A 12731-nucleotide genomic window follows, 5' to 3' on the forward strand; every position below is an offset into this window, starting at 1 on the left:
GTATGGTGAGTACAGTACTGTGTGTGTGTGTGTGTGCACGCGCACTCATGCGTGCATGTGTGTGTGTGTGTGAATTGAAAATGTATACGAGCAGATGGGGGCATGCCCGAGATAAAATAACACAAATCCCTAGGGGTTTATTTCTATATATGAGTAGGAAGCCGAATAAGTTATAACGCGATCGAGGAGCAGATAAGGTGTATCAGGTGCCAACAATAGTGAAAGGATTGCATACCTAAGCATGGGTGTGTGGTGGGCGTGGTTTAAGGGGGTATAGACAAGCGAGATCTAAGTATTATGCGTCAAAAATCAAGAAAGGGGAGATGCATGTCATCTAGCCATAGCAAGAGAAAGAGAGATAGGGTTAAAAATAGGGGCCTTTGATTCTAAAAAAGGATTATCATTAGATTTTCAACCAACCATAGAAGGTCATGAGCCCATGTTCACTCCATTGTGTATCCCAAGGAGGTTGATACAACTGTTTCATGCATGTACCTGATACTGCCAGTTAGAGATAACCAATTAAATGTTCAAAGGATGTCATGATTGCATTTGAAACTGCACGCTTTGGTTTTGTAAGATCGATATTCTTTGTGAGAGAGATAGGGAGATCAGAGATGTGCGAGCATGACTTGCTTGATAGAAAGTGTGTGTGGGTACAAACTGTATAGAGCTCTCATCTACTAATGGTAAAAACAAACTATTGTGTTTAAATGTGTGTGTGTGTGTGTGTGTGAGAGAGCCTGAGAGAGAGAGAGAGAGAGAGAGAGAGAGAGAGAGAGAGAGAGAGAGAGAGAGAGAGAGATAAAACCGACATGTGGGGTAGGGGGGGGGGAGAGAGAAAGAGAGAGAGAGAGAGAGAGAGAGAGAGAGGTTGAAAGAGGGTCAAGGGAGAGAAAAAAGAAGGAAAAGAGATGGTGACGATGATGTGAGGTCAAGGTGTGTTTGCTAAGCAAAAAATGAAGAGAGAGAGAGAGAGAGAGAGAGAGAGAGAGAGAGAGAGAGAGAGAGAGAGAGAGATTGAATTATCATCCATAGAGGTGACATATGACCTATGGGACCAAGAACAGACATTACAACATTTTGGTCTTAGCAAAACATGGAAATACATATTAGTTAAGGACTGAGGGTCCATCGGGAGGGTTAAAAATAAAAGGGAAAAGTGGAAGAAAAAACCTAGGGAGGGTCAGCCATGGGAAGAGCTTCGAGATTTTGAAACTCTTGAATGATGGCTTTTTCACCTCGGTAGATTGCCCATTTACCTTGTTTGCGTGCTTCATGTACCTTCTTTAACTCGGTTTCTTTAGCTTTCAGTTGACTTGTGGTCATTTCTTCAGCGATACAAAATGTTTTGCCCTTGAGGAGGCGATCTTTATCCGTTCTTCTTTGTCCTTGAAGGTGAAGCTGCAATGCTCATGTGGCACGTGTGTATGTGTGTCATTGATCCAAGAGACGGTCTCATGCCTGATGTTGATAGGTTGAAGAATGGCATTGAGCTTGACAATTGCTTCTGTGTGTGTGTGTGTGTGTGTGTGTGTGTGTGTGTGTGAGAGAGAGAGAGAGAGAGAGAGAGAGAGAGAGAGAGAGAGAGAGAGAGTAAAGTTGAAAAGAGATGAAAGAATCTTTTTGGAATCTCCTCGCTGGATTCCAAAAAAGTGCTCACCAAAAAATATCCACGAGCTTGGTTTTCTGAGGCATAAGTAGAGCTCCAATATCTTGATTCATCCATGACTACTCGTCGCATCCCTGTAGCTAGCACACAAAAAGAGAGAAAATCACAAAGGTAAAGGTCTTTGGCATACCTAAGAAGGATATCTTGTTGGTGCTTGAACAAGATCATCATAGACATAAGAGATGATGTCACTCTTCCTCAATCAAGACTAGCCTTGGAGTTTGGAACTAGTCATCTCAACTCCAACATAGTAAATTTTTTCTTTTCACGACATCAAATCAACACTAGCTACCCATGACACTCCACCACACTGGCCATGTATATGAAGCTATGCATAGATGGCTAGACCTTGCTTCACACTGCTTGGAACAAGTCATTTCAACTCCAACACAATAATCTTCTTCTTCTCAATGACATTAGCCAGCCCTAGCTATTTGTTATGGAATTGATATTTTATTATTCATTGCAGACGTGACAGGTGTAGAAGACTAGACCGAGCTAGGCTTATGTGAATGGAAATATATATATTGTACAATTTATTATTCAAGTGCTCTTTTATGATCTTTGGCCATTTATGACCGGCCGGTCAGTTTGTACTCAATTTGACCATTCAAGAAGTCTATAAATGAAATACGTGCAAGAGAGAAATGGTCACTCTTGCACGAGGGGAGATTACACCCAGTGTCCGTCTCATTCTTCTCTCCTCTCTTCTCTTCTCTCGCCGTGCTAGACGTAGCACTCCGCTCTAGGAGGTGCGCCTGCACATGTTCTCTTTCTCTCTTTCTCTCGTTCGTTGTCTCCCTCTGTTCGCGTACATCATTGATTATGTGCCAGGTAAGCATATTTGTGTGTTTCATGGATTGCAATATATTGTATTTTAGTATTTTGCAGGGGTGCCATGTATTTCGTTTTGTTGCAGTGGTATCAGAGCGTAGGTTACGCTCCAATCAACCTCACACGGAGAAGACTACAGACGCAAAGATAAGTGTATTCTATGCATCACTATCATTTATAATTATCTTGATTAATTGTGATTAATTAGCAAGAAACCATGTGAAAAGAAATTATGACAACAATACTCATGAACGTTGTGACTAGCATGAAGACGAAAAGCCGCGTTGTGCATGACGGCAGAGAAGCATGCGGTGTGAAGAGTAGACGCACATGCACCAAGAGGACACAACCAGAGACCGGATACCTCATGCATGCAGAACAAGACGCATCATGCACACTCCGAGCAAGGAGAAAATCACATGCATACATGGGAAGAGGAGTTGCAACATGCTGAATACTATGCATGCGAAGCTAAGTAACACTTTGAAGCTTAATTAGCAAGTTTATGAGTTAATTTTTTTTTGGATTTTCAACAACAATACAAAACTTGATTAATCACCTTGAGTGACGTCTGCGCATCTATTAACCCCAATGGGATTTGAACCCATATCTCCCTGTACAATACAGGAGCGCAACCATTTGTGCTATGGAGTTTCAGGATAAAAATCGAGAAACTTAGACATGAGGAAGGGAGCATTGATGATGAAGAGAAATATGGGGCGAAAGAAGACAACGCGTGCTGCAACGAGACTCGTCCGCAACTCCAAGATACAACACCGCTACCTCCTCATCGTACACTTGCTCATGCTTGCCACCTTTGCTCAGCCCATGCAAGTTGAACAAACTATTGCAAAGACAGTCTGCGTAAACCTAGATCCCTTCCGGCTCCCTGGATACAAAGCGGTAGATAACGCAGCTAGGTGGATCTTCTTCGCTACGTGCTACATGAGGCCTTCCCACTTTTTCTCGCTGATATCCCTTCGCCTATTACAATAGCCTGCATCGTAGTAAGCTGACAACAAGGTGATATAGCAGAAAATGCCATCTCCCAATAGCATGGGCGGCCCAAATTTTTCGAACATCCCTGCATGCTATCGTCATCTACAACTGTTAGTCGTAACCATCTCGAAGCACCCTTTCACCTTGTCGTTCCAACATCGTCAACACCATATCTATGGTTCACGACCGACATGACTGATTCCCACCAACCCTACTTTGCATGCAAAAGTGAACACCCACGGACGCGCGCCGAGAATGCAGGTCCCTATGGCTGCCACGACCCACAGTAGAAAATTCTATTAGGTAGCCCACCTTGCAATTAGCTGCCTAGAATAACACCCACCCCTTTTTCAGCTCCAGTTACTGGCGGCTAATCTTGCTAGACCACACAAGCCAAGCTCTGTAGTAGCCGTTGACGGCGAGTTGCCACTGAATGCGATAATTGTCTGCCTGCAATTTTTGCCAGCTGCGTCCATGCACCAACCTGAACCTCCCATTAAACTGCGGTGCACTGACCCTAGGGGTTTCCAGCCGCCAAATCTCGCCAGCCTCACGCTCTCGCCCAACCAACTCACTACCTAGCATGCAGGCAGTGCGCGATGCAGTGCAACCTCCCCCGCCAATCGATGGCACCACTACCAACCACAGCCGCAAATCTTCGTTTTTCTCTTTACTCCACATAACGCCGGTGACCAGCATACTACGCCACAGAAAGTCGGCTCTTCTCGTCACCTAACTGGACTAGCACCAGATGCAGAGGGAGTCGTGCAGTCAGTGGATCTCTTCTCGTCGCCGCTCAGACTAGCAATTAACTTTGTGTTCCATGTACTTCCTAGATTGAAAAAGCAAGTGAGGAGATTTTTGCTGTATTGAACTAGCAAAGTCATAGTTTCCTATATACGAAGTCTATAATTGCTAACTAGAACTAGGAACTCCCAAGTACCTCTATGTTTACTACATAGTAATTATGTGGAGTTGCTAAAACGAAGTAGTAACTCCTTGGTCCAATGCAATTACTATATAGCAACTATGTGGAGTTGCTAATTGGAAGTAACAAATCTTAAGTCCAACATAATTACTATATAGTAACTACGTTGAATTTCTATTTAGAAGTAGCAAATCATAGGTCCAATGCAATTACAATATAGTAAATTTGTAGTTGCTAGTTTGAAGTAGTAAGTGTTAGGTTCAACATACTTACTATATAGCAAACATGATTTTCTTCATCACAATAAAGTGGATATTCGGTATTTTAGAAAAGTTATGTTTTGAGAAGATTGTTTATGTGGTGATACTTTCCCCTCAAAGGTAAATGCACTCCACTTATACATTCGATTCTCACTTGGGAAGAAGTTCCATAGGAATTTGTGCAAGTTCTATTCACAAGAAAATTCTTCATAGTATTGTGGCTACTTTTAAAGGAGAGAGTGTGCCATCTATTAATCGTTTAAGATCTAGTTATCAAACTCCTTATAAGCAAAACTTAGAGGTGCTACAAGTACTATACATGTTCAGGGTACACGCCTCAAAACTCATTGCATATATATCTAGTTCAACAAAATACATATTCCCTACTACAAGAGGTAAGCCTGTTCATGACTTTAAATATAAAATGTGCATGTTAAGGCCTATATATTTTATCTTTTACCTAATGCTTACATTGTGTTAATTTTGACATATTATATGCCACACAAAAAAAAACATTGAAGAAAAGATGAGGGAAGTATTTGAGTGGCACTTTGCACTCCATGATGAGATCTAAAAGGAAATACTCTATCATACATAGGATCGTTGGCTAGAAGGGTTGAGATGGATATGGAGAGAGATATAGATAGAGATAGGCCATATGTACCCTTTATAATTTGTATTGCTTGGGTTTACATCTCTTCACCTATTTCTATGCCAACTAAATGTTTGTGCCCTTGCTCATGTTATGGTAGATTGATGTAAAGAGACTAAACATCGATCTTTTGTTGAAGAGGATGGTGGGTTACATAATAGAGGGGGGCAATAGATGTTGTGATGGTGATTATATACAGGTTAGGCAAGGGAGAGGCAAGAAACAAAGGCATTCCATTTGGAATTCTAAGTTGGTTAAAGAAAAGAGATAATATGGGCATCTATGTAATGATATAAAGCCATAAGGAATTCCTAAGAGGTCTTGGCACATGATGAAAAATGTTACCTAGAACAAATTTACTTCTTTCTTTTTCTCCTCTTGTTGTAGCCTATAACAACCACAGTATGGGTAAGGCTCTTTGAGCTCACACAGAGTAGAGAGATACAGGATAGCATCCTCACATAATAGTGCTAAATTGATGGCCCACATTTTTGAATTTGAATTCTCCTCATATTCTCCTTTGTGTGTGTGTGTGTTTGTTTGTTGAGGTGAAAATGCACAACCCTAATGGTGTAGGATTAGGTTGCACTAGGTTTGTAAGCATACACACATAGCATATAGGTGAGGCATGTGCATGCAGAGAGAGAGATATTGTGTTTGAAATGCTTGTCTTTAGAATGTGTTAACTTTTTGTCAACAACTATCTGTTGGCTACAATTGACTTGCAACCGGCTCGGGCTAGTTTGCCATGCAAACAAGCTAGTCCAAATTTAAATAAAACCAAGGTGACCTCAACTCTAGCAACAAGATATATGAGAAATTTAACTAGGATAATGAGCTGGACAAGATTGGACAAGATGTGCTACATGATGGATTTGTATGGTTTCCATACACATCAAAAGATAGTGCTTTTACATAAGAGAAGAGAAAAGGCACAACCATCAAGATTTGTGATGTGGTCGTGCATGCAGATGCCATTCACAGAGGTGGTGGATACTCTATTTTCATGGCAAGATATGTTTTGTATACAACCTAGCTTCCTACAATGCCCAAAACTATAGCAACTAGTCTACTTTATTCTTCACATACTAGAGCAAGCCCTTGGTGGCATCTGTAGTCTATTAGTTCATGGCAAAAGGAATATGCAGGACCAAAGCCTATGTTTTGATTGGAGAAATCAATACAAAAGAACAAATATATGGTCTAACAATGTGTGGCACTCCTATAAAAAGATCTAATCTTAGTATTAGTTTAATTACTCTTTCTTTCAGACTTATAGACACTATATGTAGAAGAGATACATGAATATACAATCACATATGTCATAAAATCTAATATCTAACCAACCCAAATGATTTTCTCATATTAAACTGATAATTTAATGTGGGAGAATAAATAGGAACAAGGGTTAGAATACAGACATGCGCTTTCAGATCTATCTCAACACGGGGCCGATGCTAAAGGGGTCCAAATGAAAGATGGTATGTCAAAGAGCAAGGCTACAAAATGTGCTCGCTACAAACAACATTTTCAACTTCCATATACTACTTGCTATGTAATAGAAATGGCCTATGAACTTTGAAAGTAGCGGAATTAGGAAATTAGGTGAAGCACTTTTGAGAGATTACTTTATGAGCATAGCGGGTGAATTTAATCGGTGGTAGCAACATAAACATTGTACTTAGTTAACTTGGCATGAACAATACTTTTGCAAGAGAGAGAGTTTAGAGAACACGACAATAGTTGAGGACCGGATTCATATGGATCCGGTCTCCCCTCCAATAGGCATTTGTATTATAGTTTCTCCCACCAAGAGAGACTTGGTACAATACAATCTTTGTGTTCCTTGTGACCTAGATTCAATGAAGATGGAAAGCTTCATGCATCACTAGAATAACATAAACTTTGTAGAAAGCATTAACTATCCCAAGCCTCAGTCCCCAGGCCTCAAACACCTTCGAAGGTGGAGAGAGCTTGCGGGGAATGAGGGTAGGGAAGAGGAAGAAGAAACATTCCATAGGAGAAAGAAATAGTTCCTCACTTATCACTACTCTTCTTGCTAGCATACATAATAGCATATCAATGAAGATGGAGAAGATGGAAAAGCTAAGCATTGAAGCATGGCTCTTGGTTGGATTTGCATTCCGTAGCCAAGAGTGTTGGTGTAGGCTCTCACTTCTCACAAGCTTGGAGAAGGAGGTGGAGCTCCTCAACTTTCACCAAGTGAGAATGGATCCACACAATGAGTGTGTGTGTGGTGTATATCCCCCTAGCACCCCCCCTTCTTGCTTTGGGTGAGTGGTAGCTTTTTCCACATGCTTCAAGCTTATTGGATCCCTCTCCCCCTAGCCAATCACATGCAGCATGTAGTCAAGTACATGGGTAGTCTTTTGACAAGTGTCCTCCTTACCTCTTAGATAGAGAGAGAGTTTGAAAATATCTAGATATTTGTTGGTCCATGGAAGTAGAAGCTCATTGGATCCCTGTTTAGACCAACCAATAACATTCAAGCACACCATGTGGTTCAGCTTAGTGAGAGTCTGACATGTGTCCCATGTGTCCTTTTAGAAAAGAGGTGCCCTTTGGGTGAGTGGAAGGTTAGGTCAAAGATTCCCCTAACTTTGGGACTTTCATGCATAAGAAGCTACTCAAGCAACTTATTCATTAAGTTTGTAACTTCCTCATTAAGTTTGTAGGGTCCCTATATTTATAAGGCCAAGGGCCTATATAGGGCATGGGTGGGTGGTGATGAGCATGTTCAGTTCCCCTGTCCTTTCAAGTTGCTATAACTTCATACATCCCCCTAGCCTCTTGAAGCAATGACTTGAATAATCATATGATTAATTGATTTGCATATGTCAACGTTTTGCAAATGTGCCCATCATCAAAAAACTCTTGCTATAGTAGTGTTCATAGAAAATCCACCTTCAGTGTAATTTTAAAGGATAAAAATTGAAACTTCACGGCGGCTAGTTTGGAGGGTCACCTTGATGGAAACCGGCTAGAATTTCAAGATTTTAGTGTAAAAACAGATAAAATCACTAAAATTTTGGAGGGTCCTTGTGCTCACTATGAACTTCTACCCTTGTCCTTCACCTTTGTCTTCTGGGACCTACATCCTCCATAATTTAGTGAGATGGCTAATGTAGCTCCCATCTACATGGTCACCTCTTTAGAGTGCAAGCGTAGGCTCTCCTAGCTCCAACTCCTCTCTTCTTCTCTATGCTATCAACAACATAAATAGCTCATTTTCTTCTTATTGTTATAGTCAAGGATTCCCACATTAAGGACTTAGTTTGTGATGCTGATGAGAAAGACCTTTGTGCTAAATGCCCTACAGTAGATAACACTTTTATTGAAAATAACGTTCTTCCAAAAACTTGTGAAACCTACGTATGAGAATCAGTAGAGGTAAATTGACTAAATTTGAAGGTTTTTATACTATAATACACATTTTTTTCCTAAAATTTGTAGGTTTTTTCACCGCCGTCAAATTTAAATCTAGGGGTAAATTTTAATTGTAGAAAAACCTCGAACAAGGTGGTTTTTTCACCTTGGTTTTTTTGAGCCCAAGAACTTACACAGTGGACGGACACAAGAAGTGTGAAACCTACGGACTTAGAAGATTTCGAGCAACTGAAGAGAAATCCCTACGCTCTATATCTCTCGACCGTGCAGGGCTCGAGGAGCTATGTTTAAGCCCACTTCTGCACAGATCTACGCTGCGAAACATTGCAAGAGGTGAGCTACTGCCCAGCCTACGCATCCTCACTATAACCACAAGCGAGTACGAGAGAGCCTGGATCAGTTGCAGCTATTGCGAGCCTAGTGACCAGTCGTCGTCATTAGGCTCTACGACGACTGCCTCTGGTCATGGGCTCAGCACCATGAAGATCTCTTTCAAGAGCTCCCGGGAATTCAGCCCATCTCTACTAGCGAGACTTCTGCATCATCATCATCATCATCGGGCGCAGCAGAAGCCATGATATGGGGGAGGTGCAAGAAGCTCCAACGAAACAACAACAGACTTTTGTAGAAGCTGTATGGGCTGCCTTAAATGGCAATCAGGTATGTGGAAAATGTGTTAAGATAGAGCTTTGCAGGCAAGGAGGACCAATGAAAAACATACCCAATCGATCTTGCCTAGTCAGGGCTATGAATCCTCTTGCTCACATGCATCATCTTCATCGTCAGCGGCAGGATCAGAGAAGAAGGGTAGTTTCTTCCTCATAGCAGAAAGAGCCCATCGTGAACTCTCTCTGCTTTCAGTAAACACAATTAATGGTTGCCAGTTTTGTCATTTAACTCATGAGATTTAGGCTTTCCACATGATATTGTTAATGGGTTGCACACATTGCGAAAGCGAACCATCCATCCTATGGCTTGGACTTTCCTACCTACACTTCCATAGGCCGCTTCGTGAATGGCTACATGATCCTAGATTACCTTGGTGGGTATGGTGTGATTGTGGCAACATTGCCCCCAAGTGGAATGTGATGATGGATTATGTATGTGTAGCATAGACATGTAATATCTATCAATTTTGAATGCAGATATTTGTGTGGGTATATGCCGCCCGCACATTTTTAATGCGTGTGATGTCTCTTTGTCTTGTTTTGCTTATGCCTAGTTGTGTATGATACTAGAACTTGCTCTTATATATGGGTTTGATGTGTGCATGTGCCATGGTGAAAATAACAGGGAGATGTGGAGTGTATGGCCTGGTGCTAATCCGGATTTTGGGATGCACACAAGAAATACGGCCAAGCATTTGCATTTGCTATCATCTAGTAAGGATGGGCCAGATGCAACATCCAATCTAGTGGAGATGGGACAGGATGCTGGTATGCTAGTAGCACTGGTATTATGAAGTACTATAAAACTACATGCGCGATACTGCGTGCGCCTGTTGTCATTTGATTCTTTATAACATTGTCATTTGTATTAATGATAATTTGTCAGCATTGTATGTGAGAGACTTGGAGTTGGCTCTTCTGGAGCTTTCATATGAGCATGCTCGCCATTATCGAAATTGCCTAGGAGGCCGAGAATGCGAGTTTGCAAGGGTAACCCCTTGTGGTTTGGTTGTGGAGTAGCAGGTGGAATTTGCAGCTTACATTGTGGGTTGATGTATGCGATGGGGAGTTTTCTTTTGGATCTGCACTATTGCATGTGGGAATCGTCTTGTATTGAATTCTAGTGTATGACCACTATTTTATAAGGCTAAAGGCTTTATAAGTTGATTGTTCGCCGGGCACAATACATCCGGCCATAGTTTTGTGTGGGTGTGTAGTGGTTCATGTTACTTGTGAGTCATGTCTCTTGTTGTGGATTGTTCCAAGTGCCATGGGTTGATTGGTTGATTGATTATTTGAAAGTGTGGATTTCACAGGTTGTAGGATGAGGACTTTCACTAGAAGGTAGGGTTGTTAAGGTAACTTTAGGAGACACATTGAGTAGGGTTAGGAGGATTACCACGTTTTGTTATGAAGTTACTAGATGAACTACTATGTCATATCTTTGAGTTGCTAGATGTATTACTAGTTTCCAAACACATCTCAAACTAGCAAGTAAGCTTGAACTCTCTTGATTCATCTAGCAACTATCTTACCATATAGCTACTCAACTTACTATATGGTAAGAAAATTCGACTGGAGTAGCAAATGACAACAGCTCATGTGAGGATAGAGACCATCAGCTGGAGACACACTTCTCGAGTAGGTACCGGCCATGCATCCACACAATGATGACATGATTTCCAGATGGTCCCAGGAAAAAAAAACAAGGCACGTAAATTTGTATCTCCAAAAAGCCTTTAATAGGATAACGTGCACGGAGAAATACCATGAGTTTTACTGTAGCCTGCATTTGGAGTGTATGCGGAGAAACTGACAACACAGAAAACAAAGAAAAGTGTTCCTTTGGTATCTGTGGTGATAGTAGACATGAAAACGAGAGCGGGAAAATAGAGTTAACTCAGGAAGAACAGGAATCAAAAGCGGCATTTCGTGCCACCTTTGACGACCTTGTGAGTTTCTTGAATCTTGTTTTTCTTCCAAACGGGACTAAAACGATTAATTGACTGAAAATGTGAGTTGCGCTGGCTAAAAGTCATAGGCAATCTCAGACGAGGTAGAGGTGCTGGAGGTTGTGCATAGTACTCTGCTAAGCCAGTAGTTGCATGCCCCCCTCCTACAGCGGTGGAGATTATGTTCTTCAACAACCATTGCAATACCGCCTTCCTTAGCTATTGATTTTGTTTTAGTTTACTTCATTTTATTTTGTACCGAGATATTGTGGTAGACCCATAAGGGCTTGATCCCATGGCCTTTTGAAGACCATTACTATAACACTTCATTTTATTTCTCTCTCTCTCCCCATGGATGACCGTTTACAGTGGAGGATATGAGCGAGCGCCGCTGCAATACTTTTTGGGACAACCCGCCATCCTCAGCAAATGTTCCTTTTAGCGTTTATTTTTTTATATCCAAACATTGGATTAGATCCACAAGGATTCCATCAGATTGATCTCATAGGAATTTTTGGCATTTTGAAGACTCTTATTATAACATTTATTTCTCTCTCTCTCTCTCTCTCTCTCTCTCTCTCTCTCTCCCCACCTCGTTTGCAATTCGTGCACACACATCTGCAACCAATGCAATCTATCAACTCGCAACAGGTTATTACTAGGGCTACATCTCTTCTGATTAGCTTAGAGTCTCATTATCTCTCTTCTAAAATTGAGTTATATATATTGAAAAGGCGTACACTCTAACTACAAATGCTTCTGAGATTTTTTTAAAATTTTATTTTTGTGGATTTCTATAGCTAGAAAACAATGGTAAGCCTTACCTACATACAGTGAAAGGGGGGAACGTCTTGCATGATATTACTCTTGTTTATAATTACTTTTGTTTATAATCGATTCACATTTGAAGAATTGATGGTAGTCCTTTTTGGTATCGGGGCTACATATGATTCAAGTAATACGGGTTTCATGCAAAGTGTAGGGGCACAACAATATAATGTTCCACTGGCATGTAGACCTAAAGACTATTGAGGGCATTAGTTTATGACCGCATTATCTAGAGGAAACTAAACACACCCACACACATTCACTTGTCAATTCCGATCATATACGCGCGCACACACACACACACACACACATATTGTAAGTCTTCTATAGAGTTAATATTCGTGGCTACACGGTGTGAGATTTGTGTGTCTATATTTAAGGTGGAGATAGGCTCTATCTCTTGGTATTTCAGTATTTGTTGTATCCATTCAACGATGATCAAAAACAATTTTCTACTGAAAAAAATAAGGGCACACCTAAAGCTCTTTTGGAAGATTTTTAGTGTCAACAATCAACGATTAAAAACTTAC

At 41.0% G+C, this 12731-nt stretch overlaps 1 protein-coding gene across 1 annotated transcript; it reads left to right on the forward strand.

Moving 5' to 3' along the window:
- Nucleotides 1-9332: 9332 nt before the first annotated feature.
- On the forward strand, nucleotides 9333-10441 carry LOC147450710 (uncharacterized). The gene is made up of 3 exons (XM_086520512.1): nucleotides 9333-9413; nucleotides 9976-10189; nucleotides 10308-10441. Exons 1-3 carry the CDS (start codon nucleotides 9333-9335, stop codon nucleotides 10439-10441), a joined length of 429 nt encoding a protein of 142 aa, XP_086376638.1.
- Nucleotides 10442-12731: the final 2290 nt, after the last annotated feature.

This window comes from Adiantum capillus-veneris, chromosome 9, assembly GCF_014529385.1.
Source record: "Adiantum capillus-veneris isolate H3 chromosome 9, ASM1452938v2, whole genome shotgun sequence".
Lineage (NCBI taxonomy): Eukaryota > Viridiplantae > Streptophyta > Polypodiopsida > Polypodiales > Pteridaceae > Adiantum > Adiantum capillus-veneris.

Bases quoted from the DNA above. Each gene is read 5' to 3' on its own strand.
- LOC147450710 (XM_086520512.1), top strand. From the start codon at position 9,333: ATGGGGGAGGTGCAAGAAGCTCCAACGAAACAACAACAGACTTTTGTA. The intron at 9,414-9,975 runs GTATGTGGAAAA...GCTTATGCCTAG, and splicing joins CTGCCTTAAATGGCAATCAG to TTGTGTATGATACTAGAACT. The intron at 10,190-10,307 runs GTATGCTAGTAG...ATAATTTGTCAG, and splicing joins GGAGATGGGACAGGATGCTG to CATTGTATGTGAGAGACTTG.